At 56.0% G+C, this 22,471-nt stretch overlaps 1 protein-coding gene across 2 annotated transcripts in view; it reads left to right on the forward strand.

Annotated features, from left to right (window-relative positions):
• Window positions 1-439: 439 nt before the first annotated feature.
• Window positions 440-22,471, forward strand: part of TEX264 (testis expressed 264, ER-phagy receptor) — a 41,660-nt gene continuing 19,628 nt past the window's right edge. For both annotated transcript variants that reach the window (XR_011338176.1, XM_069865565.1), the window contains exons 1-4: window positions 440-486; window positions 2,116-2,183; window positions 3,280-3,571; window positions 9,747-9,968. Coding sequence is in view for 1 of the 2 variants with exons in the window: in XM_069865565.1 (XP_069721666.1) it covers window positions 3,293-3,571; window positions 9,747-9,968 (501 nt within the window). In the remaining variant the exon portion in view is untranslated. The remainder of the gene's footprint in view (window positions 487-2,115; window positions 2,184-3,279; window positions 3,572-9,746; window positions 9,969-22,471) is intronic.

Consider the following 22,471-nt stretch of genomic DNA (forward strand, 5'->3'; position numbering starts at 1 on the left):
TGATTCTATGGGCAACCTGGGCCAGCGCCTCCCCACCCTCATGGCGAAGAATTTCTCCCTCGTGTCCCATCTACATCTTCCCTCTTCCAATCTAAAGCCATTCCCCCTCGTCCGGAGCCTCTTTCAGCACTGCAAGCCGCTTTAAATCTCTCCCTCAAGCCTCCCCTTCTCCAGGCTGAACCGCCCACCCACAGAGACCACGCCCGCCATTTTAGAGCCTCGTCCGCTGGGACCGCCCATAACCGCGCCCACACACAACATGGCCGCGCCCACACAACATGGCCGCGCCCCCCCCCCAACATGGCCGCGCCCCCCCCAACATGGCCGCGCCCCCACACACAACAAGGCCCCGCCCCGCCGGTCCCGCTCCGCCCCGGCCGGCGGCTGCGCGCTCCCGCGCAGCCGCCGGCCGGGGCGGAGCGGGACCGGCGGGGCGGGGCCAGGGGCCGGTATCGCTCCGGCCCAGCCGATCGAGGCGAGCCCCGGGTGAGCAGAGCGGGGAGGTGCCGGTGTCCCCGGTACGGCCGGTACCCGGGGTGGGGCGGGTTCTCCGCGCGCGGCTCGCTGGGAACCGGGCGGCACCGGGTTGGGGGGGGGAGCCCTTCCTGGCTCGGGGGGCCAGGCCGGTACCGGGAGCCGGTGCCCTCCCACAGCCCTTACCGGAGCCGGTGCCCACAGCCGGTGCCTGCCTAGTGCTGGTACCGGTGCCCGGTTCCCGCTGCCTGCAGCCGGTACCGGTGCCCAGTGCTGGTACCAGTGCCGGTGCTCGGTGCTGGGTGGCCGCCCGGTTCCCAGTGCCCGCAGTCAGTGTTGGTGCCCGGTTCCCGGTGCCTGCAGCCGGTACCGGTGCCCGGTGCTGGGTGGCTGCCCGGTTCCCGGTGCCTGCAGCCAGTGTCGGTGCCCGGTTCCCGGTCCCTGCAGCTGGTACCGGTGCCTGCAGCCAGTGCCCAGTGCTGGTACCAGTGCCAGTGCCCGGTACCCGGTGCCCAGTGCTGGTACCAGTGCCAGTGCCCGGTGCTGGGTGGCCACCCAGTTCCTGGTGCCCGCAATCAGTGTCGGTGCCCGGTTCCCGGTGCCTGCAGCTGGTACCGGTGCCCGCAGCTGGTGCCCAGTGCCTGGTGCTGGGTGGCCACCCGGTTCCCGGTGCCCGCAGCCGGTACCGGTGCCTCCCTAGTGCTGGTACTGGTGCCTGGTGCTGGGTGGCCACCCGGTTCCCGGTGCCCACAGCTGGTACCAGTGCCTGCAGCCGACGCCTGGTTTCCAATGCCCGCAGCTGCTGCCCAGTGCTGGTACCAGCGCCAGTGCCTGGTGCTGGGTGGCCACCCAGTTCCCGGTGCCCACAGCTGGTGCCGGTGCCTGGTGCTGGGTGGCCACCCAGCTCCCGGTGCCCACAGCCAGTGCCCAGTGCTGGTACCGGTGCCTGGTGCCTGGTGGCCACCCAGTTCCCGGTGCCCGCAGCCGGTTCCCAGTGCTGGTACCAGTGCCGGTGCCTGGTGCTGGGTGGCCACCCAGCTCCCGGTGCCCGCAGCCCGTGCTGGTGCCTCCCTAGAGCTGGTACCAGTGCCGGTGCCTGGTGCTGGGTGGCCACCCAGTGCCCGGTGCCCGCCATGTGGCAGGCGGCACTGACCGTGCCCCGGCACTGGGAGAACCAGCCAGAACCTGCCCCGTTTCCTCGGGGCTGCAGGTTTGGCGTTGCCAAACCGTGACTCGCCCGGTACAAACGTGTGCTGGCCATGGGGGTGAGGCCGGTGCTGCTGGAACGGGGACGACAGCTCAGGCCAAGGCCGGTTATGGGGGTGCAGCGCTCCCAGGTCAGCCCCGAGCAGCTGTGGGTGCGTGTCGGGGGTCCCGGTGGGCCGTGTCCGGGTGGCCTGGGGTGGGAAATGCCAGCAGAAGCGGCTGCTTCTACTGACCATGTCCTCCTGCTTCCCAGCTCCCCTGTTTCTGGGTGCCCGTGTGTTCAGCCAAAGTGTCCTGGGGAGGAATTGCGGCCTTTGGGGTCCTGTGGGAGAAGGTTCTCCTGGAGACACCCCTCCTGGAGAGCCTTTTGGGGGCTCCGCTTTTGGCCTTGTGAGTTTAGAAGGAAGCAACGCTGTTTATTTTTTCCTGCTGTAGCGCCACGGATCCTGCGCCCCTGCGGATCAGATGTCGTGAACAGTTCCTGGACTGAGCTGGTTTCTCAGGTGAGTAGAGCTGTGGCGTGAGATGATGCCCAGCCTGGCGCTGTCGAGTTTGGCTTCGCTGCACCCCTCTGTGCCGGAGTCGAGCGGAGCTGCTGCAGTTCCTACCAGGATGTGGCTTTTCTCTCGCTGTGAAACTGCACAAGCGGCAGCTGCCGTGGATGACTTTTTTTAGGCAGAGGGTGTTTATAACCCAGAGGTGAAGGTGAATTGTTTACTTCAACCTTTGCTTTCAAACTTAGCTCCTGTGAACGTCCCAGGGGAGTGTGGCAGCCAGTCCTTGTCCCCAGAGCTGCGTTTCAAGGGAGAACAAAGCACAAACAACTCCCCTGCCCTGGGTTGGGTTGCAGCTCCCCAGAGAGGTTGCCCTTGGTGGGTGAAAACAAGCAGGAGGTGTTCACGAGGCTGCTGTGTCAGAAAGGACAGCAAACAAACCAGGAAGCCTTGGCTGGGGTTATAAAACCTCTCTGAGCTCAAAAAAAAAGCCGTATCAAAGGAGTAGCGGTAATTCATTGCACCTGAGCGTGTTGGGGATGCTTTTTCAGCTTCCTCTGAGCCTCTCTCTCTGCTCAGGTGTGGATGCAGGTCTCAGTTCTGAACCAGCGTGGTCCTCGTTTGGGTCTTTAAAAGTCTGGGCTTCTAGACTTTCTGACAAAGGGGCTGCTCTGGTGACGATGTTGGGTGTGGTATCTACAAATGAGAAATTATTTGATTACAGTCCCCCAACCCATAACCCGGTGCTGCGTATCTATTGTGTGATACGGGCTCCCGGGGTAGTTTTTGGTGTCTCCTGGGTGCAAGGCTGGGTGTGAATGGTGTGGCTCGTTCTGGGGAGATGGGGACAATGCCTCTTGTTCCCTCCCCCATAACTAGCTAATTCCCAAGAGGCTCTGAAGCAGCATAATCATACCTGGTGGCCAATTGGAACAGGCTGATGCAACATGGGACTAATATTCTGTGAGGGCCCCGTTGTATTTAAGCTTCCCGCATAAGAGGAGTTGGAAGTGGGTGTGTTTTACTGCAAATAAATAGCTTTAAAGACTGACTGCTTGTCTGAGTGCACACTTTACTCCTTTTCCTTCTCTCCTCTTGCCACTAGTGCATCAGAAAACATGGAGCACCACGCATCCATCCTGTCCGACTGGGTGCTCCTGGGGCTGATCGTGGTGCTGGTTGCGTTGCTGCTGCTGACTGTCTTTGGTTTCGCTGTCTACTCGGGGCTCTTCACGGAGGTGGTTGTGAGTGCCGGCTCCCCGCCTGTGGGCAGCATCACGCTGGCCTACAAGTTCAGGGTGGGCCCGTATGGCGAATCAGGGCAGCTCTTCACGGACGGTTGCAGCATCTCTTCAAAGCTCTACTCCATCGGTGTCTACTACGACAACCCTCACACGGTAAGGTGTGCTCTCATGGTCTGCACCCGAGTTTTGGGGCTCGGAATGCTTCCTAACTATATTTTAGGCACTCGCAGCTCGTCTTCCGTAGATGAGCTCTGGGGTTTGCAAGGTCTCCCATATCTGCAGAGGATGCTCTGTGGGGAAAGGCACCTGAAAGCAGATGGTTTCTTGGATAGCCCTAACTGGAAGTCACTGGGAGAGCAAAGCTTGCTATCTTCTGATCAAGCTATCAGCAGGATAATGGATCTGGTTATGGAGCAGAGGCCAATGTCACTGACCCCGGGGTGAGGCATTCCTTGGCAAATCCCCTGGCTGCAGGAAGTGTAGCTGCGGCTCCTTCTGGGCTTGCAGCTCTGTGGTTGAGAGCAGATAGTCTCTTCAGCTGGCTGTGTCCTCATCCATTCTCCTTCTCTTGTTTCCAGTGCTCTCATGTAGTTCTTGCACCCCCTGAGAGCTCCTACTGAAACCTCAGGTGGCGCATGCTGAGGGCTCCTGTCTGATGAAACAGTTAGTCCATGATGCTCTTCAAGCTGAGGTGAGCAGAAAGTGCACTGCCTGATGGCTTCCAGCCAGAGCTAAGTACTCTGGTGGGTACGATCCAGGACGAGGAGCAAAGAAAAATGCATTGTAACTCGCTGGGGTGCAAGGAGCCTGGCTGCTGATGCTCAGTGCCACAGGGGTCTCCAGATAATGGCATGTGGGCATTTGTCTGTGGCAGACAGCCTGGCTCCCTGATAATTCTGCAGTAGCTGGTGTGACCGTGGAGGAATGTCATGGAGGGGAAGGATGGCAGGGTGGCCAACAGCCACGTGTGCTTGGGCACGTGTGCTGGGGGCTGGCAGCTCTAGCCCAGGGCTTCTGCTCTGGGGGTGCCTGGCCCTGCTTTAGGAACCTCATGAGCTGCAAAATTCCAGCCCCTGTTTCGTTGCATGCAAGATGGTGCTTCCAAGGGTTGGACCTCTCAGAGGGAACTTTGTCCATGAACATGCAGTGCTGAGTGGCTCCTTGGAGCACTGTGGCAGGAAGATGACAAAGGCGAGAAAACACTGAGCTGACTGCTCAGCAGAGCCTGGTGCGCTTAACCACCTTGTATCTCTGTGTGCCACGATGAGCTAACTTATCTTTACCTCCTAGTTTCGCTTCTGGGTCATGGGAGGCTGAGAGAAGACACCCTGTAGTGCCCTTCTTGGCTTCCTTCTGGAATGAGCCGGACAGAGGCAGGGTTCAACTAGACGTGCAAGAAGTGTTGAGTTTGGAGCGGGTGAGGGATGGGAGCCACGGGCAGTGCCTGGTGTGCCAGGGCCCATGTCAGAGCAGCCAGTTCTCCCACCACTGATTTTGTGTCCTGGTCCTCGTGTTGAGGTCCTCTTCTGGAGCCGAGAACCGCGGTGCTGCTGCTTCTTCTTTTTCTCTGGGGTGAAGGAGGGCAGTCAGTGCTTTCAGAAGGGCTCAGCATCCACTCTTGGTGCTGCCCTGCTCCGGGAACATGGTGTGGACGTGTCTGTGGTTGCCCTGCAGACCTTTTCTGCATAAGTGCTGTGTCTTGCCTCTCTGTTTGTGGAACCATGGGCGAGTAAAAGCTTGTACTGGCGTGACCCACAGATAAGCGTATTTGTGGTGACTCCTGCTGTGACTGGCACAGAGACTGCTTTCCCTGGCAGCACCAGCCGAGGTTGGGAAGGAACGGCTCCTGTATGACCCTGGAAAGTTGAGGTGTCCATGTGGGATGAAGCTGCCTCCTCTTTCTGGTCCTGTCTCTTTTCTTCTCTTTCTGCATCTGTTGCAACTCTGCCTTCACCCTGTGGCTGGAGCAGGTAGTGGGGCTGCAGACCTTGTCTGTGGGTCTCTTCTGTCTGTCCAGGAAGCCACGTGTTTCTCCTTTTGCAGTTGGGTCTTTCAGCAGGGGAAGACCACCTATGCCAGCATGGCTGAATTCCATCTGGTGGCCAAGGAGCTGACTGAGGGAGGTTTGTCTGCATTCAGGGCTCAGCAAGTGGAGGCAGCTCTTGGTTGAGGGTCACTGGGACCTCTGCCTGGTGGTACCCGGTCTGGACTGGAGCGTGCTACTGGATCTGGAGGCCTTCTTTCCCTGCCCTGCTGAGGGGTCAGTACTTGCTTGCCTGTGATCTGGCCACCGATCCAGTGCGTGTGGAGTGAGCCTGGAGGGTGCTGGGAGCTCCTGAGGCCCAACAAAGCCTATAATGCATCTCTGTGAGCAGGCGTCCCAAGCTCTGGAGGTCGCATGGTTGGTTCTCGTGACGGGAGCCTAACCTGGTCTCAAGGACTTGGCCAGCAGCCCTGCTGACCTTGCCCATGTCTGGAAGGGCTCATGACATTGGACAGGTGACATAAGCTCCTGCCTCCGTTGGTGTGTGGTGGCTGGGGCACAGCGGGGGCCGTGCAGGACGTACCTGCAGAGCCTGCAGCTCTGTGCGGTGGCAAAAGAAGCTTGTGACGAAGCTTGTGAGGGGGCTGGAGAACAGGCCTTATGAGGAACGGCTGAGGGAGCTGGGGGTGTTTAGCCTGGAGAAGAGGAGGCTGAGGGGAGACCTCATTGCTCTCTCCAACTCCCTGAAAGGAGGTTGTGGAGAGGAGGGAGCTGGGCTCTTCTCCCAAGGGACAGGGGACAGGACGAGAGGGAATGGCCTCAAGCTCCACCAGGGGAGGTTTAGGCTGGACATTAGGAAAAAATTTTTCATGGAAAGGGTCATTGGGCACTGGAACAGGCTGCCCAAGGGGGTGGTTGATTCACCTTCCCTGGAGGGGTTTAAGGCATGGGTGGACGAGGTGCTGAGTGACATGGTTTAGTGTTTGATAGGAACGGTTGGACTCGATGATCCGGGGGGTCTTTTCCAACCTGGTGATTCTACGATTGTATGAAAAGCCTCCTCTCACCTAACACAGCTGAGTGTGCCACCGGACCTGGCTGCAGCAGCCAGGGTACGAGCAGGACCTTCTCCAGGCTGATCCTGTGGCTCCTGAATTAGTTCCTGCAGAGATCTGTGTCTCACTGATGGGCACGCCAGGGCAGGGTACTGGGAGTGTGGGTGTCCTTGGGCAGAGCCTGCCTTGCCTCAGAGCAGGTAAAGAAGGGGCAGTTTTGGTTAAGTCACTTAACCAACAGCTGCAACACTTATTCCTGACGTTCTGGTTTGGGCACGGAGCATGCTGTGTCCTGTGGGGTGTCCTTGCATGCTTGTCCCCAGCTGAGCCGTGATGGTGCAGGAGAAGGAGCTGGTGTGTGCTTCTGGCTTCTCATCCCTGGAGGTCCAGCAGAGGGGGATTGGTCACCCAGAGGCTGCCATTCCCCCAGGCAGAAGAGATGGCCTCTTCTTGGTGCTCTCCTGACCTTGGTGAAGCACCCTCTGGCAGAGGCTGGTCCGCCTGGAGCTGGCCGTGCACCGCGGATGTTGACTTGTCACCAAAAATAGACCTTTTGTCATCCGGCAGCGGAATGTGCTCGTTGCCCGCCGTGCCCCGCAGTGCCCCTGGCTGAGCGCCCGCGGGCTCTGGCCAAACAGCCCCCTCTAGCCCAGCTCTTGGCCACCGGCTCCTGGGGGTTTGATGCCCCTGGAGCTGCAGCAGGAAGGGGCTGGTGCGACATTTGCTGGAGAGCAGCACCCATGAGTTATCCCCTGGCTGGGAGTGGGGCAGGGGGTGCCCCATGGCCTGGAGCGTGCTGGCTGCTGAGGGGTCACACTGGATTTCGGGGCATCCCTAGGGCTCCCTGCTGGCTCCTGGCTCTGCGATGTTCACACTACGATGCTCCCCGAGTGCTGCCGAACCCCTGCCAGCAATGTTTTAAGTGTTTTAATGGACAAGATTAATATTAAATTGCACTTTTTCCCCCCCTTTTTCTTTATTTAATATTTAGCAGCCCAGAGGACTTCTCCCTCCTTCTCCCACCTCTAGCAGGAACAAAAATAACTCCACAGCAAGGCCTGGATGTGGCAGGGTTTGTGCTCAGCTCCAGCCGAATGCTTCTGCTCACATTTAGGTGTGGGCACGTGCTCAGGCCTTCTCTGGCAATCGTGTTTGTGCTCAGCCCTCAGCCTGTGCCCGACATCGCATGGATGGGGCCACAACGCTTTCTGAATGCAGGATTTTGCTCCTGTAGGCAAAGCTGTAGGTGATTAGGTTAGCTAATTGCTTCTAAAACTTCTCTGTGGGTGCACTTGAGGGAACGGAGGCTTTGGTCAGGACGTATTTGTTAGGGAAAGGCTGGTTTTAACTAGAATATTTCCTTCCTTTTCTTGAGATGGGCTTTTCCAGGTAGGGGAAAAGGCTAATCTGCCTTGTGGCTGCCCTTGAGAAAACATCTGTGGGGCTGCACGCTATGAAAAAAGTAACTTAAAAGGAGTGAGGAGGAAGCAAACAGCACCTGGCCTGAGCGGTGCTCAGCTCGGATCCTTTGGCTGGTTGTTCTGGCGCTGGGGGTGAACTGCCTTTGCTCACTGTCATGTTTAAAAGAATTTTATCTAGATTACCCTTCTCCTTTCACTTCCTTTGGACATTTCCCCATGGATGCTTGCTGCCTCTTGCATCCTCGGGTGGATCAGCTTCTTCCCTGCCCCAAAGCAGCGAAGCTCCACACAGCCTTGTCTGCAGCTCCCACTTGCAGCACAGGAGGGCAAGAGCGAGCTGTCAGGCACCCAGACCCAGCCTGGAGGCTGCTGCTGCTTCCCACAGGGTTTTCTTCCCTCCTATTTACATCTGCTTGTGTTTCACCTCTGGGAATGTCCTGCCGTGCAGCATTAAAGGGTGTTTAAGGGAAAAGGAGGGCAAAGAGGGTGTGTGGGAGTGGGAAGAGGGGAGCGATAACACCCTGGCCTCATCTGCACCTTCTTGCTGCCTCCTATCATTTTGACAGGACAAGGAGTGATGGTTTTAAACTAAGGAAGGGCAGATTTAGACTGGATATAAGGAAGAAACGTTTTACTGAGACACTGGTACAGGTTGCCCAGGGAGGCAGTGGAGGCCCCGTCACTGGAAACATTCAAGGTCAGGTTGGATGGGGCTCGGAGCAACCTGATCTGGTTAAAGATATCTCTGCTCTTGCAGGAGGGTTGGACTGGATGACTGGTAAAGGTGCTTTCCAACCCAAGCACTCTGTGGTCATTCCTGCGTGAGCTTTGTGATGCCAGCGTCTGTGAGGTGTCCGTCTGTCTCACTGCTGTTATCGGGCATCCTGGCAGGTCCTGGTGAGGTTTGCCACCTTGTGTGGTGGGAGTCTGGAGACTTTTTTTTCTCCAGCCCTCAGCAGAAGAGGAATGGTTGGCAGCAGGTGGCCAGGCTCGTGCATCTGCTGCTCCTGGTTGCTCACTGCCACATCGGCTTGAGAGTAGAAGGCATGGAAGTATGAATATTCAGATGGTGCCCCCTTCCTTGGTGCCTGAGAGCCCTGCAGCCTTCTGCCTTAATGGGAGACATCCTAAACTCTGGAAAGAGAGCATGTTTTGTGTTTTATATCTTGTTGGGATCCAGGATGGAAGGGGATGTGTTTCATTTGATATTGCTACAAACAGCTTGATGATGCATGCAAGTCTTGTGCGCCTCAGTTTCCCCACCCCTGAAACTGCACTGGAGTGAGTGTGTTCACTCAGGGGGGACACAGCAGCCTCTGGATTTCTGTCTTGGCTTCATACTGGTGTCTGGGTGCCTACTGGGGGCAGGCACTCCTGCAGGGTGACCTCTTGGGGGTGGGATGAAGGCAAGCCAGACTGGCTGTGGTTGCGTCTCTTTTTAGCCTCTCTTAGAGTCACGGGGATGTCCTGCAGATGGGGATGGTGAGGAGCATGTCTCAACAGTCGGGGCTCTGATGGGGGGGTCAGGAGATACGCCTTCTACACTGCCTGTCACCTGGGGCTGGTTTGGGTGAGCAGCCTGCTAGTGTTTAGTTCTCTGCTGCAAGTCCCTCTGCCTCCAAGGAGGGCAGCAGTACCTTCCCCACCAGGCTGTGAGCTTAGACTCAGAGGAGTGTGGACAGTTTGGGCTTGGATCAATCCTGGCTGGGAGCGGGCGCCTGATCTGCTGTGCCAGATCACGCTGGGCCATTGCATTTACCCTGAGCATGATTCATGCTGATCTCCTGCCTTTATGCTTAGCAGGGGGAGGTTTTGGCTGGTCTTCAGCCTCTCTCTTCTGACGCTGTCTGTCTCTCCCCTTCAACCAGGTGTCTCCGGAGAAGTGCCGCTTCGCCATAGGCCGAATCCTGAGTGAGGGAGATGCAAAGCCGTCGGAAGAGCAGATCAAACGGTTCCAGAAATATGGCTTCAAGATCTTCTCCTTCCCTGCTCCCAGCCACGTGGTCATGGCGACCTTCCCATTCACCACACCGCTGTCCATCCATCTAGCAGTCAACCGTGTCCACCCAGCCCTTGATACCTACATCAAGGTAAGCCGGTGTGTCACGAAGAGCGTTGCACGTATTTGGTGGACTGGCAGAAGCTTCTCTTGCTGACAGCTGATGAGGCTGCTCTGACATGTCATTTCTTGATGTCTTCCCTTGGGCACCACCATCAAGATCTCCTCCTTTTGCAATCTGGCAGGTAGTTCCCCAGCAGGGATGTCCTCCTGTTCGCTCTGTAGGCGCAGGGATGTGTTTTCTGCTGTTTTGTGTTTATGAAAAGCAAGTTCTTAGCTGACGACTTGCTGCTTTTCTCCTTAACACAGAGATAAAAGCTGGTTTTACCCTTGAGTGCGTTATGCGTTGTTAGGATCTGGCAGGTATGTGCCCCTTCGGTGTAACGCATCGTGTCATCAAACTTCTGTTTCAAGTGCCAGTCTCTCCTGTGGGGCAGCTGTCTTCTGCAGGGGTGAGAGGAGACATGAGAAACTTTCTGGCCCGTAGGCTTATGAGTACTTGGTTTCAAGCAAGACATTGAAATTCATGGCCCTTGGCTCTGGCTGGGCAGCTGGCTGCTGGGGGCTGTGTTTGCCCTCACCCTTGAGCTGAGCAGGTGGCCATCCCCCTGCTTCTGGTCTTCTTGAAACCAGCTTTGCTGCCTTGCTGTGGCTGCCAGGCCAGCTGTGGCTAGGATGTTCTGACACAGACCCCTCCAGATCCAGGCTGTCTAGAGAGCAGGGATGGTCCTGGCCAGCTGGGTGGTGGAGAGAAAGGACCATCCTTCCTGGAGGGGGAGGATGCTGGGGAGGGGCTGGCGCGCAGCCCCTGGCTTATCTGGCTGTCGAGTTCTGCCGCTTTCGTTTGTTCGTGTTGAAATGCACTATTTATAAACTTGCTTTTTCTGGCAAAACTCCCAGCCCTGTGGGGGAACTGTGTGAATCCCTGCAGCCCACGCTATGCTGCAGGATGGCTGCCCTGGTGCCATCCCCACAACTTCAGCTGGGGGCTCTTTGCTGACCTTCTTCTCTGCCCTGGCCTTAGGGAGCTGCTTGCTGGTACCAGCAGTTGCGTTAACACCGGCAGTGGGTGAGACCACTGCCCCTTGTGCCCCTGCTGTGTTGGAGAGCAGAATCAGTCCTCTCTCCATCCTCTCTCCATCCTCTCTCCATCCTCTCTCCATCCTCTCTCCATCCTCTCTCCATCCTCTCTCCATCCTCTCTCCATCCTCTCTCCATCCTCTCTCCATCCTCTCTCCATCCTCTCTCCATCCTCTCTCCATCCTCTCTCCATCCTCTCTCCATCCTCTCTCCATCCTCTCTCCATCCTCTCTCCATCCTCTCTCCATCCTCTCTCCATCCTCTCTCCATCCTCTCTCCATCCTCTCTCCATCCTCTCTCCATCCTCTCTCCATCCTCTCTCCATCCTCTCTCCATCCTCTCTCCATCCTCTCTCCATCCTCTCTCCATCCTCTCTCCATCCTCTCTCCATCCTCTCTCCATCCTCTCTCCATCCTCTCTCCATCCTCTCTCCATCCTCTCTCCCAGCCCTGTGACGGACACGTGGGTGTGCAGGAAGGGGGCTGGCACGGGTGGGAGCATCAGGTTGGCTGTGGGAGCACTCAGCAATGCGGGGCTGATGCTGCCTTACTTGGGGAAAGGACCCGGCTAGTGCATCTGTCGCATGAGAGATGGAGCTGTTGGAGCTAAAAAGGGAACCACGGGAGCACCTGGCAGCTTTTAATGGGAGCAGTGGAATGCGAATTAAAACAAATAACTGAAACTATAGGGAAGCGCAACACCCAGGGCCGTGGCCTGGCTTGGTCCAATGTGTTGTGGGGGACTTTGGAGGCTGTTTGCAGCCGTGCCGGCAGCGTCCCTGTTGCTTCTCCCGCATCCCGGATCGCCTGCGCCCCTGGGGCTGTGCTGGCACTTCCCGGCGGGGTGTGGAGGGATGGGGAAGGAGGAGGAAAACTTTCATGGAAACAGGTGACCTATGCCCGCTCAGTGGTGGGAATGGGGGTTGCCATGGAGACAGCTCCTCCAAATAGCATCCTTCATCCCACCCTGACGCCTGGCTCCCTTAAGCAACCCGAGACAGCAGCGAGACAGAGATTTACTTTATTTATTTCACGCTGCGACTGCTTTGAGAAGGGCGTTGCTAATGAGAGCTGGGGGTCAGGCCTGCCGAGTGCAGAAGTCTCCCCGCTGCTGCCCTCGCGTCTCGGTGGCAGCGGGGAGGAAGGGGATGGCAAAAGCCAGTTGGCCTGAAAGAGGGCTCCGAGGTGGGGATGAAACACTGATTCCTGTGGAGTGAGGGAATTAGCTGAATTGGAGGGAGGTTGGTGTGGCCACCTGGTCATAAGAAGGAGGTGTGGGAGAGCAGCGGATGGAGAGGGAGGTGGAGAAGACAGGGAGAGGGGTGGAAGGTGGGGAGGGAGGGTGGAGAAAGCTTCGGAGATGCTGAAAAATAGGGGAGGAGAAAGGGACTGGATGGGATTTGTGTGGTGAAGGAGCCTGGGTTTAGGGACTGATGGAGGGAGCAGAACTGCGAGAGGTGGTGGGGAAGTCTAGGGCAGAGCTGGAGGAAGCCTCGCTGCTGGTGGCCCTCCAGCGCCCTTCCTGCAGTGTCCCCTGAGGTTATTGCTGGGGACATCAGGCCCCTGAGGCTGAAGGCTGCTGGGCATGGAGGGGGAGAGTATTTTCCTCTGAACTCGCTGATGTGACGCTGAAGTTAGGGAGGATGCCTGTGGCCCAGGTTTCCTGAGTAGTGTGTGTGCACCAGTGCCAGCTTTCAGCATCCTGGGCTTTGTGTCCCAGTCTGCTGCTGCTTCGGAGAGACAGGGAAGATGAAAAATACAATTTATAACAACAATTTAAAAAAAATAAATAGGATGGCAGAGTCTCCTTTCATCAGGGATGGAAGGGAGATGGGCTGACCTGGAGCAGGAGGTGCCCTTGCAGCATGTCCTCACCGCCCTCCCACCCCCCAGCTTTTCTGGGGCTCAGGAGCTGGTGTTTTTGTGATTCTTTGGGTGTAGCTGTGGCTTTTGGGAGTTGCAGGGGAATGGCTGCAGCCATCTGTGGCAGGTGAGAGAACATCCTTCCCCTGGGACGACAGGCTGGCAGCAGCAGTGACTTGCTGGCTAGAATCGCCTTTGGAGAATCTCAGGAGAGCCTGCTGGCTCCTTGCTCCAAGTGTGGGTTATTTAAAGCATAGACTGGGGTTATTTAGTGTTCCTCGAAAGCGTTTTTTTCCCTAATAGCTTGTGCCAATGCCTCTCCCTGATGCCAGACAGGTGTGCCCCACTTTCCCAGGGTTACAGTCCTGCCCCACGGCACAGCTGCCAGCCAAATCCAGCAGCCCTGATTCCTGGGTGCAAAGGAGAGCTCCTTTAAACACATGCCAGTGGCCTTCGATTGAGTTGTAATTTCTCGATTAGAAGTGGGATATGGTCCCAACTCCTATGACTCCTCTGAGACTGAATGAACGGCACAAGTGCTGGTTCATTTATCAATCAAGCCTGCAATCCCCACAACAATAGATCACATTTATCAATGGGATCTGGCAGCTGTAAATGTGTGTTGCTTGGCATTAATTATGCCAGTCTCCTTTGCTTCCTGGTGATCTCGCCTGGTTGCAGCCATCCGTTTATTTTACCTTGGCTCAGCCTCTGCCTGACCCGCTTGTGCGTGCCCGAGTCAACTATTTACCCGTTTGAGCATTGGCAGGTCCAGGCTTCTGTCTCTCCTGGGACTTTCTCGCATCTCCAGCTGGCCAGAGATCACCCTTTGACGTGCGGACAGCTTGTCAGCACATTTTAAATGCACATTATTTGGACCTGTGAGCCGTGTGTTATATCCTCCCATGGAAAAGCAAACATTTCACCCACATCCTCTGCCCGTGTCGTCTGGTTTTGTCCTAAATCCACTGCACAAATACTCACTGAGCGCTCCTCCTTTCTCGGCGGCACCACCAAGGTTTCCCTGGGCTGACGTGTCCGGGATCTGTGCCATCCTTCAGACTCTCCTCCACTACCCAGTGTCCTGAACAGCTTCTTAACAAGAGCGGCTTTCTGTCTGTAGGGACTGGGAACCTACACGTGGTGCTGTGCGGCACCAAAGCCTTGGTGCCCAGCGTGAGTATGACTGTGCCTCGTCTTTCCCCTCGGCTCCCCTGACCGTGCTGCCACAGCCGCTGCCTTCCCCCCCATCTGTTGATGTTGCTTTTCTCCCAGTTATTATAAATGAAGCTGTTTTCCCATCCCAGACAGTCTGTGTTTTAAAGGCGAAACAATGGAGCGATCTTTTTGCTTGGCTGGGGTTGGGGGTTGGCAGCTGGAAAAACATTTGTGAAAAGGGCTCGATTATTGGGATGTTTTTCCCCTTTAATTCTTTCTCCCGGCTGATTTAATTTCTTTATTTTGGGCTCTGTGAAGGAAGCCTTTTTAAATACCAGCTTGTCACGTGCGAGCCGTCCAGGCTGCAGTCTGCATGAGATCTGATCGCAGTGGCAGCTCCAGCCGACCAGCTCCCACTCAAGCTTTTGCTCTGGGGCTCTAGGAAGTACTACAGATACCCAGCCCTCTCTGCAGGTGCTGTTCCTCAACCATATTTTTGCTTGGCCTCTTGACTCCGTTAGTCTCTTGCAAGCTCTGGGGACCAGGGGCTGAAGACCCTTGCAGAACCAAGGCCAAAGTTGCATATCCATCTCTCCAGGGAGCAAGATATCTTTATCCAGAACTTCTCCCTACCAATATGGGACTTTGCTGCCCTCAGCATCTCATCATGTTGGCCTGGAAGGACTCATCCAGGTGACCTTCTCCCTCCTTGCATCAGTAGGTCACTCTGGGGAATATCTCTGTGGCGTTCTGGGAGATGGAGCTCTCCATCCTCCTCCTTGCTATTCCCCGTGCCTCAGGGTGACTGAGTATCGGTTTGCAGGTTTCTTGAGAGAGGTTTGGGGTGCTGGGAAGGGAATCGGTGCCTCAGCTGCCTGGTTAGGTGGGGTGACCTTCAGTTTAAGCCCACGTGCACTTACGTATTGGGCTGTAGAGTTCCCAGGAAGACAAGAACTTGTCTGATGCCACTGTTAAGTGATCCTCATACATCAAATAAAATTGGAGAGTGGGAAAAAAAGCCCTTGAGAGTTATAGAGAACTTGACTTTTCTAACTTGTATTGATGGCAAAGACAAGACCGGAGCTGACAGCGTGACAGGCTGCTGGGCCCTGGGCTGGCAGGGGCTTGGAGTAAGTACACAGACTCTGCAGAAGTGTTTTGGGCTGGAGGTTGGGTCACGCATGGTTTGTGTGCTGCAGACAGACCCTCAGACCCCTCTGGCGTGGGGGCACCCACAGAGCACCATCTCCAGTGGGTGCACTTGGCTGGTGTGGGGAGCTGGCTGATGATGGGAAGCCCCTGGGAGGTGTTGACTCTCAGGGCGGACAGTGCAGATGTACTCCTGGTGGAGGCTGTGAGTGTTTTCCTTTCCAGATTTTTTTGGGTTTTGTTGTTTTTTTTGACCTGATCTGACTGAGAGTGGGAGGCTGATGACAAGCCACCTCCCTGGTTTTGCCCCACTGGTGGCAGCCAGCCAGCAGCAGGGTTTGGAAATGAGGGGGAAGAAGCAAGACCCATCCTACTTATTTTCCCTTCTTATCAACAAAGAATGCTGCTCTGGCTTGGTTTATTCTATGACCAAAGAAGCCCTCAATGGTGTCTTCGTTACTTGTCGCTCATATCTGTACATGCTACATGGTGGATTGAGTTTCTCTTCTCCTTTAGAAACCCCATTGAGCTTGGGGATGTGTTGGGTGTTTGCAGTCTTACAAAGGCCTGGAGCACAGCGTGATGCTTGCAGCATCTCCCTGCAGGGAAACTGAGGCACGGGAGATCTCGCAGCCAGCCTGCCATGGGCTGCGGAGATCTTCCACCACTGCTCGAGGCCACAGGAAAAGAAGGGTGAGGGCAGTACCAGAAATTACTTTGGGCAAGGGTTTCTGGTTGCTTGGGGTGTGGTGGGTGTTGGGGTGTGTGGTGGTGCCTGTTGAGTCCATCGCACTCCCCCGTTCCACCTAGGCTTTACGCACCCTGTTTGTGCTGCCGGTAAAAGAGGTTGAGATGAGATTTTGGACTTATTTTACGTGCCTACAGTTTAAGGATGAAGTCCCAGCAGGCTACGAGCCTCTCCCTACCCTCCCCTGCTTCCCCACCAGCCTGGTTGACACTGAGGATGAGTGCTGGAGCAGCTTGGCCAGCAGTGTTGGAGGCCACCTTTGGCTGGAGCATGTTCTGTGCCAGGAGTCAGCGAAGCTCTTGATCTCAGGCTGGGCAGGAGGAGTGGGGACTGTGATGTTCCAGCCCGAGCCCCTTCAGAAGGTGACTTGCAGCTGCAGAAGCTGAGGTGGGACGCTGAGGTCTCTCTGCATGGCCTTGGCTATTCCTGAGCACGTTCATCTCCTGCTGACCTGCACTGACAGCTGGTTTTCAGCGGTCTCTCTCCAGCGAAGCTGCCCGCTCGCCCCTGGTTGGCAACCCTCAGATGCATGTCACATCGCATCAGTTGGTGCGTTCACGGCAACTTCTACTTATTAAATATTTTTAGCGACAAAACCCTCCGAAGAACTTTCAGTCCTGCAAGTGACCTCGCCTTCAGCGCTGTGCGAGGGAGCGGGTGGCGGAGAGCAGGACACCCAGGAGGTCGGGCACGAAGCTGAGCCAGGTGGAAGGGTTTTTAGTGGATGGCGTTTAACACCATAGGGACCTTTGGACCCAGCTCAGGGTCAGCTTGTGCAGCAGAGTGGGTCCATTTAACCTGTGTCTGCAGGGAAACGCGCTCCTCCTGCGCTGCTAATGGAACATATGGGAATCCAGGGCTCTGCGTCATGTCTCCTGCCACTCGCAGCAGGCATCCCTGCTTTCCCACTTCTCCAGGAGGAATTTGGGAGCCCCAGGCCGTTGCTCATCTGCTGTCAGTTTTCCACAGTCCTTGCGGGCAAGCGGTGACTTAGCACTGTCTGCACTTCATCTTTGGGACCAGGCACTGCCCTGGCAGAGCCGGCGTGGCCAACGTGTGCCAGGTACACCCGTGTGCTGCTGGCCCGGCGTGTACTGGCTGCTTGCTGCCTTGTGCTTGCAGGCGCCTGGCTTCTCTTTCAGCTCTGCTCGTCGGTTGCACGGGGGCAGGTGTAAAAGTGCAGCTCTGGCAGCATCGCTGCCTTGAGGAGAAAAGAGGTTTTCTGGCCAGCTCAGGGATCCGGTAGTCACAAAGGCTTCTTCCCTGCCTCTGCAGCTTGTTTTATGTGTGAAATCGCCCATTTTTTCCTCAACTTCTTGTTGACTCTGTGCAAACGTTGGCCCCAGCAGCTGGCAGAGGAGTCCGGGTCCCACAGAGGCAGCTGGCGTGGAACGCAGGCTCCCAGCCACTGTGACCCCCCCAGTTCTAACTGATTACAGAGTGGGAACGGTCCAGGTTGGAAGGCACCTGGAAAGATCATCTAGTCCGACCTTTCATGGGAAAGGGAGCCTGGGTGGGATTGCATCTTGAAAGCCTCCAGCACTGGGGACTCCACTACATTCCCAGGGAGGCCGTTCCAGCTGGCGGCTTAGCCCTGGCTCTCTCCCACCGTGGGTGCTTTCCTATGGCATCCAGCATTTTGATCCTATTATCATCATCTCGACTCCTTTTCCAGGAGCAGTTCCAAAGGCGGCTCCTGGAAGGAGAACAAACTTCAAACGCCTGCTTTTCCATGCATGCCAAACCACGCGGGCATCCCTGATGGCCCGATGGCCACGAGCCGGTGGCCCTGCTGAGGGGCCTTTTCATCCTAGGCAGGAGCCAGAAGCCACCTCGTTCTCTCAGCTGCCGCTTTGGAAAGCTGGGGCTTGCAGCCTCCTAACGACTCACTCAGCCTTGCAAAACTGTGACAGAGATGAATCTGCTCAAGCACAAAGATTTGCTCCCCCCTCGCCTTTGCAGTGAGGATTAATGATCACGGAGGAAGCCGGGGTCTTTCAGACGGCTGTCCAAGGGAGAGAAAGAACTGAAATGGTTTGCCTTGGGCAAGGAGGGAGAGTAAAATACTACAGTGCTTTTCTGTCAGATCTCTTTATCGACTCAATCTGTACGTGTGCTCTCCCATGGATGTATTTATAGAGAATCCCAGAGGATGCAGTCTGCTCGAAAGGTTTTCTTTGTCAGGTGTTGGAGACGGGTCCGGCTCTCTCCAGCAGTGACATTGTCCCAAACTTTGGGGTCTTCCCTCCTTGCCAGCTAGTCAATTAATTTGATGATAAGATTGATCTGTCTCTCTGCAATTATTTTAGCAGAGTCCTAATGAGTTTTTTCCTGGGATGATTCTTCTCCATAGCCCTCCGAGCCAGACCTTGCCAGCTGTGCCAGGCTTGAGAAAGAGCAGAAATGAACCCGATCAAATGCAAAACAGCTTCTTAGAAATATTGCTCTTTCCCAGTGAATGCTGCTGGCCCACTTTCCCTGGCTCTGAAGCTCCTACTTTGAAAACTGCAGAGCAGGGAGATAATACATTTGAAAGCAATGGCATTTTTACCTCCGGAAAAAGGATTATTGTGCTATGACTAACTTGCGCTTTTTCGATTCTAGTTAGGTATAAAATGGCAGGAAAGGCCTCGCTTCAGGGAGGGCAGGAGAATGAAAACATTTCTCTTCTGCACTGAGTCAAGATATGGATGGGTGGTGATCAAATCACAGGGGTGAAAGAGCAAAATTGGTTCTTGCTCCTTCCCATGCCGAGAGCTTACGTGACGTAGGCAGGACGTGGGCTTTGGGCTGCATTGGTGGCTGGAGCCCTGGTGCAGTGGCCAAGCCCAGCTGTTTGCTCTGAAGCAGGGGGTCGCTCTGAAAGTCCCTCGGGGTCTCTTCTGTCTCTTATTTCTAAAACCCTGTTGTCTCTGCCTGCCTGCAGCAGCCACTGCCCTTCCAATGCTGTTCAAATTGATGCTGCTGCGCGCTGGTGGCCTCAAGGCAGAGGCCGTGGGCTGGAGGTGTCCAGAGCTGCCAGTCCTTGTGACCGTGGCTGGCATGATGGGCTGCAGAGCTGCTCACATCCTGGGAGGTTTTCACAGGATCAGGGTGAGCTTTTTCTCTGTTTATGCTGTTGCTTGGTGGCTGTCACTCTGCTGCACCTGTAGGGACTCTCAGCCTCTACAGAGCAGATCCAGGGTACGGAGAGGTGAAATGGTTTGGTGCAGACCTATGTACAACCACTACATCCCATCTTGCTTTGAGGAGCAAACACGCAGTGCTGAACTTGGACTGTCCCATCAGGCTGTGGAAAACCCTGCTGCCAAATTCTGTCCTTCTTGAACTCCTCTGGATTTGCCAGCGCCAGATTCATCTTTGTGGTCTCCAGCTGCCTGTGCTATTGCAGAGCTCTGGAGCAGCTTGCAGGCTGATCTGTGAGCTCCTTGAAAGAGGAAGGTCAAGCTGTGCTTAATTCTTGGCTTGCAGGCTTTTGGAGAGTGCCTGGGAGCCCTCAGCTCCGGGACTCCTTTTGTTCCAGCATGTGGCAGCTTATTCCACCCTCTCTTCTTCAGCCAAACTGGGGAAGATCAGGGCCTTTGATAGAAACCGAGGCAGCTGATGGATGTCTGTGGCCTGGTGGGGATGTCCAGGCTGCCTGCATTGCTTCTCCTGCTCCATCCCAGGTGAGCTGCCAGCCGGGGCGAGCCCCTTCGCCTTCGTGGCAGTGGGCTGGCTGAAGAGGCATCTGGCACCTCTCCTCTTCACCTTATTGCATCGGATTCATTCCCCTGCTGTCAGACCCCAGTGGGCAGAGGAGGCAGCAGGTCCCTGGGGCGCAGCAGGGATGAATCGGTGCTCTTCCTCTGTCACCCTTGAGCTGACTTCTCTCAGGACCTCTTCTGCAGTGTCTGCTGTTGGAAGAGACTGAAGGTACCTGATACCCTCAGTGATGAACCAGTGCCTCTTGGCGTGCTAAGGTGGCATCCCAGTTCCTTGTCCTAGACCCTCTCGATGTTTGCCTTTCCTGGGCTCCTCGGTGCTCTGGTGGCCATGAGGTTGTGCCTTGTGTGAGCAGATGTTTCTGCTGGGTTTGCTGGAGAGATGGTCTCCCGCAGGAAGGGTGCCTCTGCCCTTCCAAGGCTGGCAGGAGAGCTGGGTTTGCAATGTGAAAAAGGATGTGCCTCCAGCATGGAGAAGAGGAACAAACCTGCCTGAGAGGGGAGATGATGATGGAGAGTCACCTCTCCTACTGGGCATCAGAGGAAAAGTAGAAAGAGGTTGCTTTGCTGCCTTGGAACAGAGCCTAAGTACAGCTTTTGGGACAGGATCAGATTCCTGCTGCTGCCACGTCCGCTTTCTCTTAGCGGGGGTCAAACTACGGATCTCCTGGCCTGTGTGCAGAGGGGGAGCTGAGAAAGGTTTTTGGAGGCTTTCAGGGTTGTGACAGCAGCCCAGCTTCAGCAGAGAGCCTGAGCTCTGCTCTAGCTTGCATCCGACCGGGACTCCTGAGCCAGCACAGAGAGGGAAGGGACTTGCAGCCTTCTCCGGCACTGAGACGGCTCAGTGGAGACACTGGGGCCATGGAACGGAGTCACTGGTGGGGCTGGGGCTGCACTTGTCTTCCAGGCCGCTGATATCTGGATTTGGCAGGTCTACGTTTTGCATGGTTGCGCTCCTCCTAAAGCTCAGCGAGGCTCTGCTGGTCTGAGGCTGAGCTCCAAATTAAAAGACACAGGACAGTGCGACTTGACATTTCAAAGAGTCTGAGGGAGCAGAAGGATGCCTGGGAGTTTGTGGCGCTGCGAAGTAATTGGGGTGATTTTTATTTTGATGGCTTATATGATGACCACTGGGTGCTCACTCCACAGGTGAGTGGGTTTACCTGTTCTTCTTCTGCTAATGTGAGGAATTGTAACACCGCAAAGATAAAGGAGGGGGTCGCAGAGCCGAGTGCAGCAGGGAGAGCAGGTTAGCAACCGCTCCGCATTCCTGACTCTGCCTGCTTATCACAGTGATAACTGGTGGATGTGCACGTTCGCATCACAAGACCCCTGGAAACGTTGGCTCCCTCCCCCTGCTTCCACACACCACCAACCAGAAGATTTCCTGATGTATTTAAAGCTGTCACAGTGTCCATTTTCCTTATCTTCACAGCTCTGCAGGGTGAATCTTAAGGCAAAAGCACTGCTTGAAGGTCAAAGACAGACCTTTAAGGTAGCTGGGAGAGTGATCAGTCTGGGAGTCTCTATGCCAGCACGGCGCTGGGGGCTGTTGCCCTTCGGGTGGAACCCAAAGTGGTGTCCTGGCCCCGTGGGGATGAAGAGGATGCGCTGTGGCTGTTCACAGAGTGGGCCTGTCCACAGCTACCTGCCAGCTACATGCATTTGCAACGGGCTCTGTTCCCTCTCCGTCCTGGGAGGGCTGGAGGGAGGGAAACCGCACCCTCCTTCCCTCTGTGGACACTGGTGTTTTCTCCCCACCTCTGGACACGCGGTTGCTGCCAGCTGCTCTCCTGGGCTTTGTTTCTGCCAGGAGCCAATGGCAGCTCCTTGACATGCAGAAAGGTAGATATCTGTCATCTGCTGTGACCAGCTGCTCTTCTTTTCACGCTGTGCAGATTCACAGCTTGGGGTAACGTCCGCCCAGTGGTACAGTAACCAGACCATGAGTTAGCAAAAGCTTATCAAGAGGTCAGTGTCAGAGAAAGACTTGCTCTGGTGCTTCTATGCTGAGCGACTCGGGAGAAGAGCAAAGCAGAAGCGGCTGCTGTGGCTGCAGGACCTGCCTGATGCCGTGGGCTTACAGTGGAGGAGCACAGCCATCAGCTCCTCTGTTCTTGCATCCTCCTCCTCTCTCATGTGCATCTCTAGATGCCACATTCACTTGCCCCTCTCTTGCTTGATTCCTGCCTCCCCAAGAAGCCCTCACTTGCATCTCCCACCGGTTCCCCTGCAAAGCTGTGTCTTCCAGCAAGAGCTGCTATGGGACCTGTAGCATCAGACTAGAATCCAACCCCCTCTTCTCTTGCTAGCTCAGAGCCAGCAGCCTTCCTGGGATGGAGCTGCAGCAGCACAGGGCAGTCCGCTCTCTGCTTGTGATGAGCTGCAGCTACATGTGGAAGGGTGGATGGGGACAGAGGTGCTGCCACAAAGTCCTCCGCGTCCTCTAGATACCTAAAGCTTGAAGGAGGGCACCGTGGTGGGAAAAGAGGGGCCGGCCTCCTGGTGTAAGGCACTGGTGAGGATCTGGAGCAGCTCTAGAGGCCACGGCATGAGCTGGTGCACTGCTGTCAATGACAATATGCAGGGCTGTGCATGGTTTGGGGTGCCCAGGAGAGTGGAGCAGTGGTGGAGATGGGGAGGTGGCTCCCTTGCAGGGAAAGACCTGGAAAACCGAGTGGCCCAGTGTGGACCTGGAGCTTTCCCAACTGATGCAGCCCCTCTGGGAGAGAACAGGACCTGGAAAGCCGCAGGCTTGTGGAAGGGCAGAGTCAGGCTGGGCTCCATCTTCACCTAACTTGCTTTGATTTCGTGTGATTGATCTGCACAGTCA

Source organism: Phaenicophaeus curvirostris, chromosome 11, assembly GCF_032191515.1.
Source record: "Phaenicophaeus curvirostris isolate KB17595 chromosome 11, BPBGC_Pcur_1.0, whole genome shotgun sequence".
Classification (NCBI taxonomy): Eukaryota; Metazoa; Chordata; class Aves; order Cuculiformes; family Cuculidae; genus Phaenicophaeus; species Phaenicophaeus curvirostris.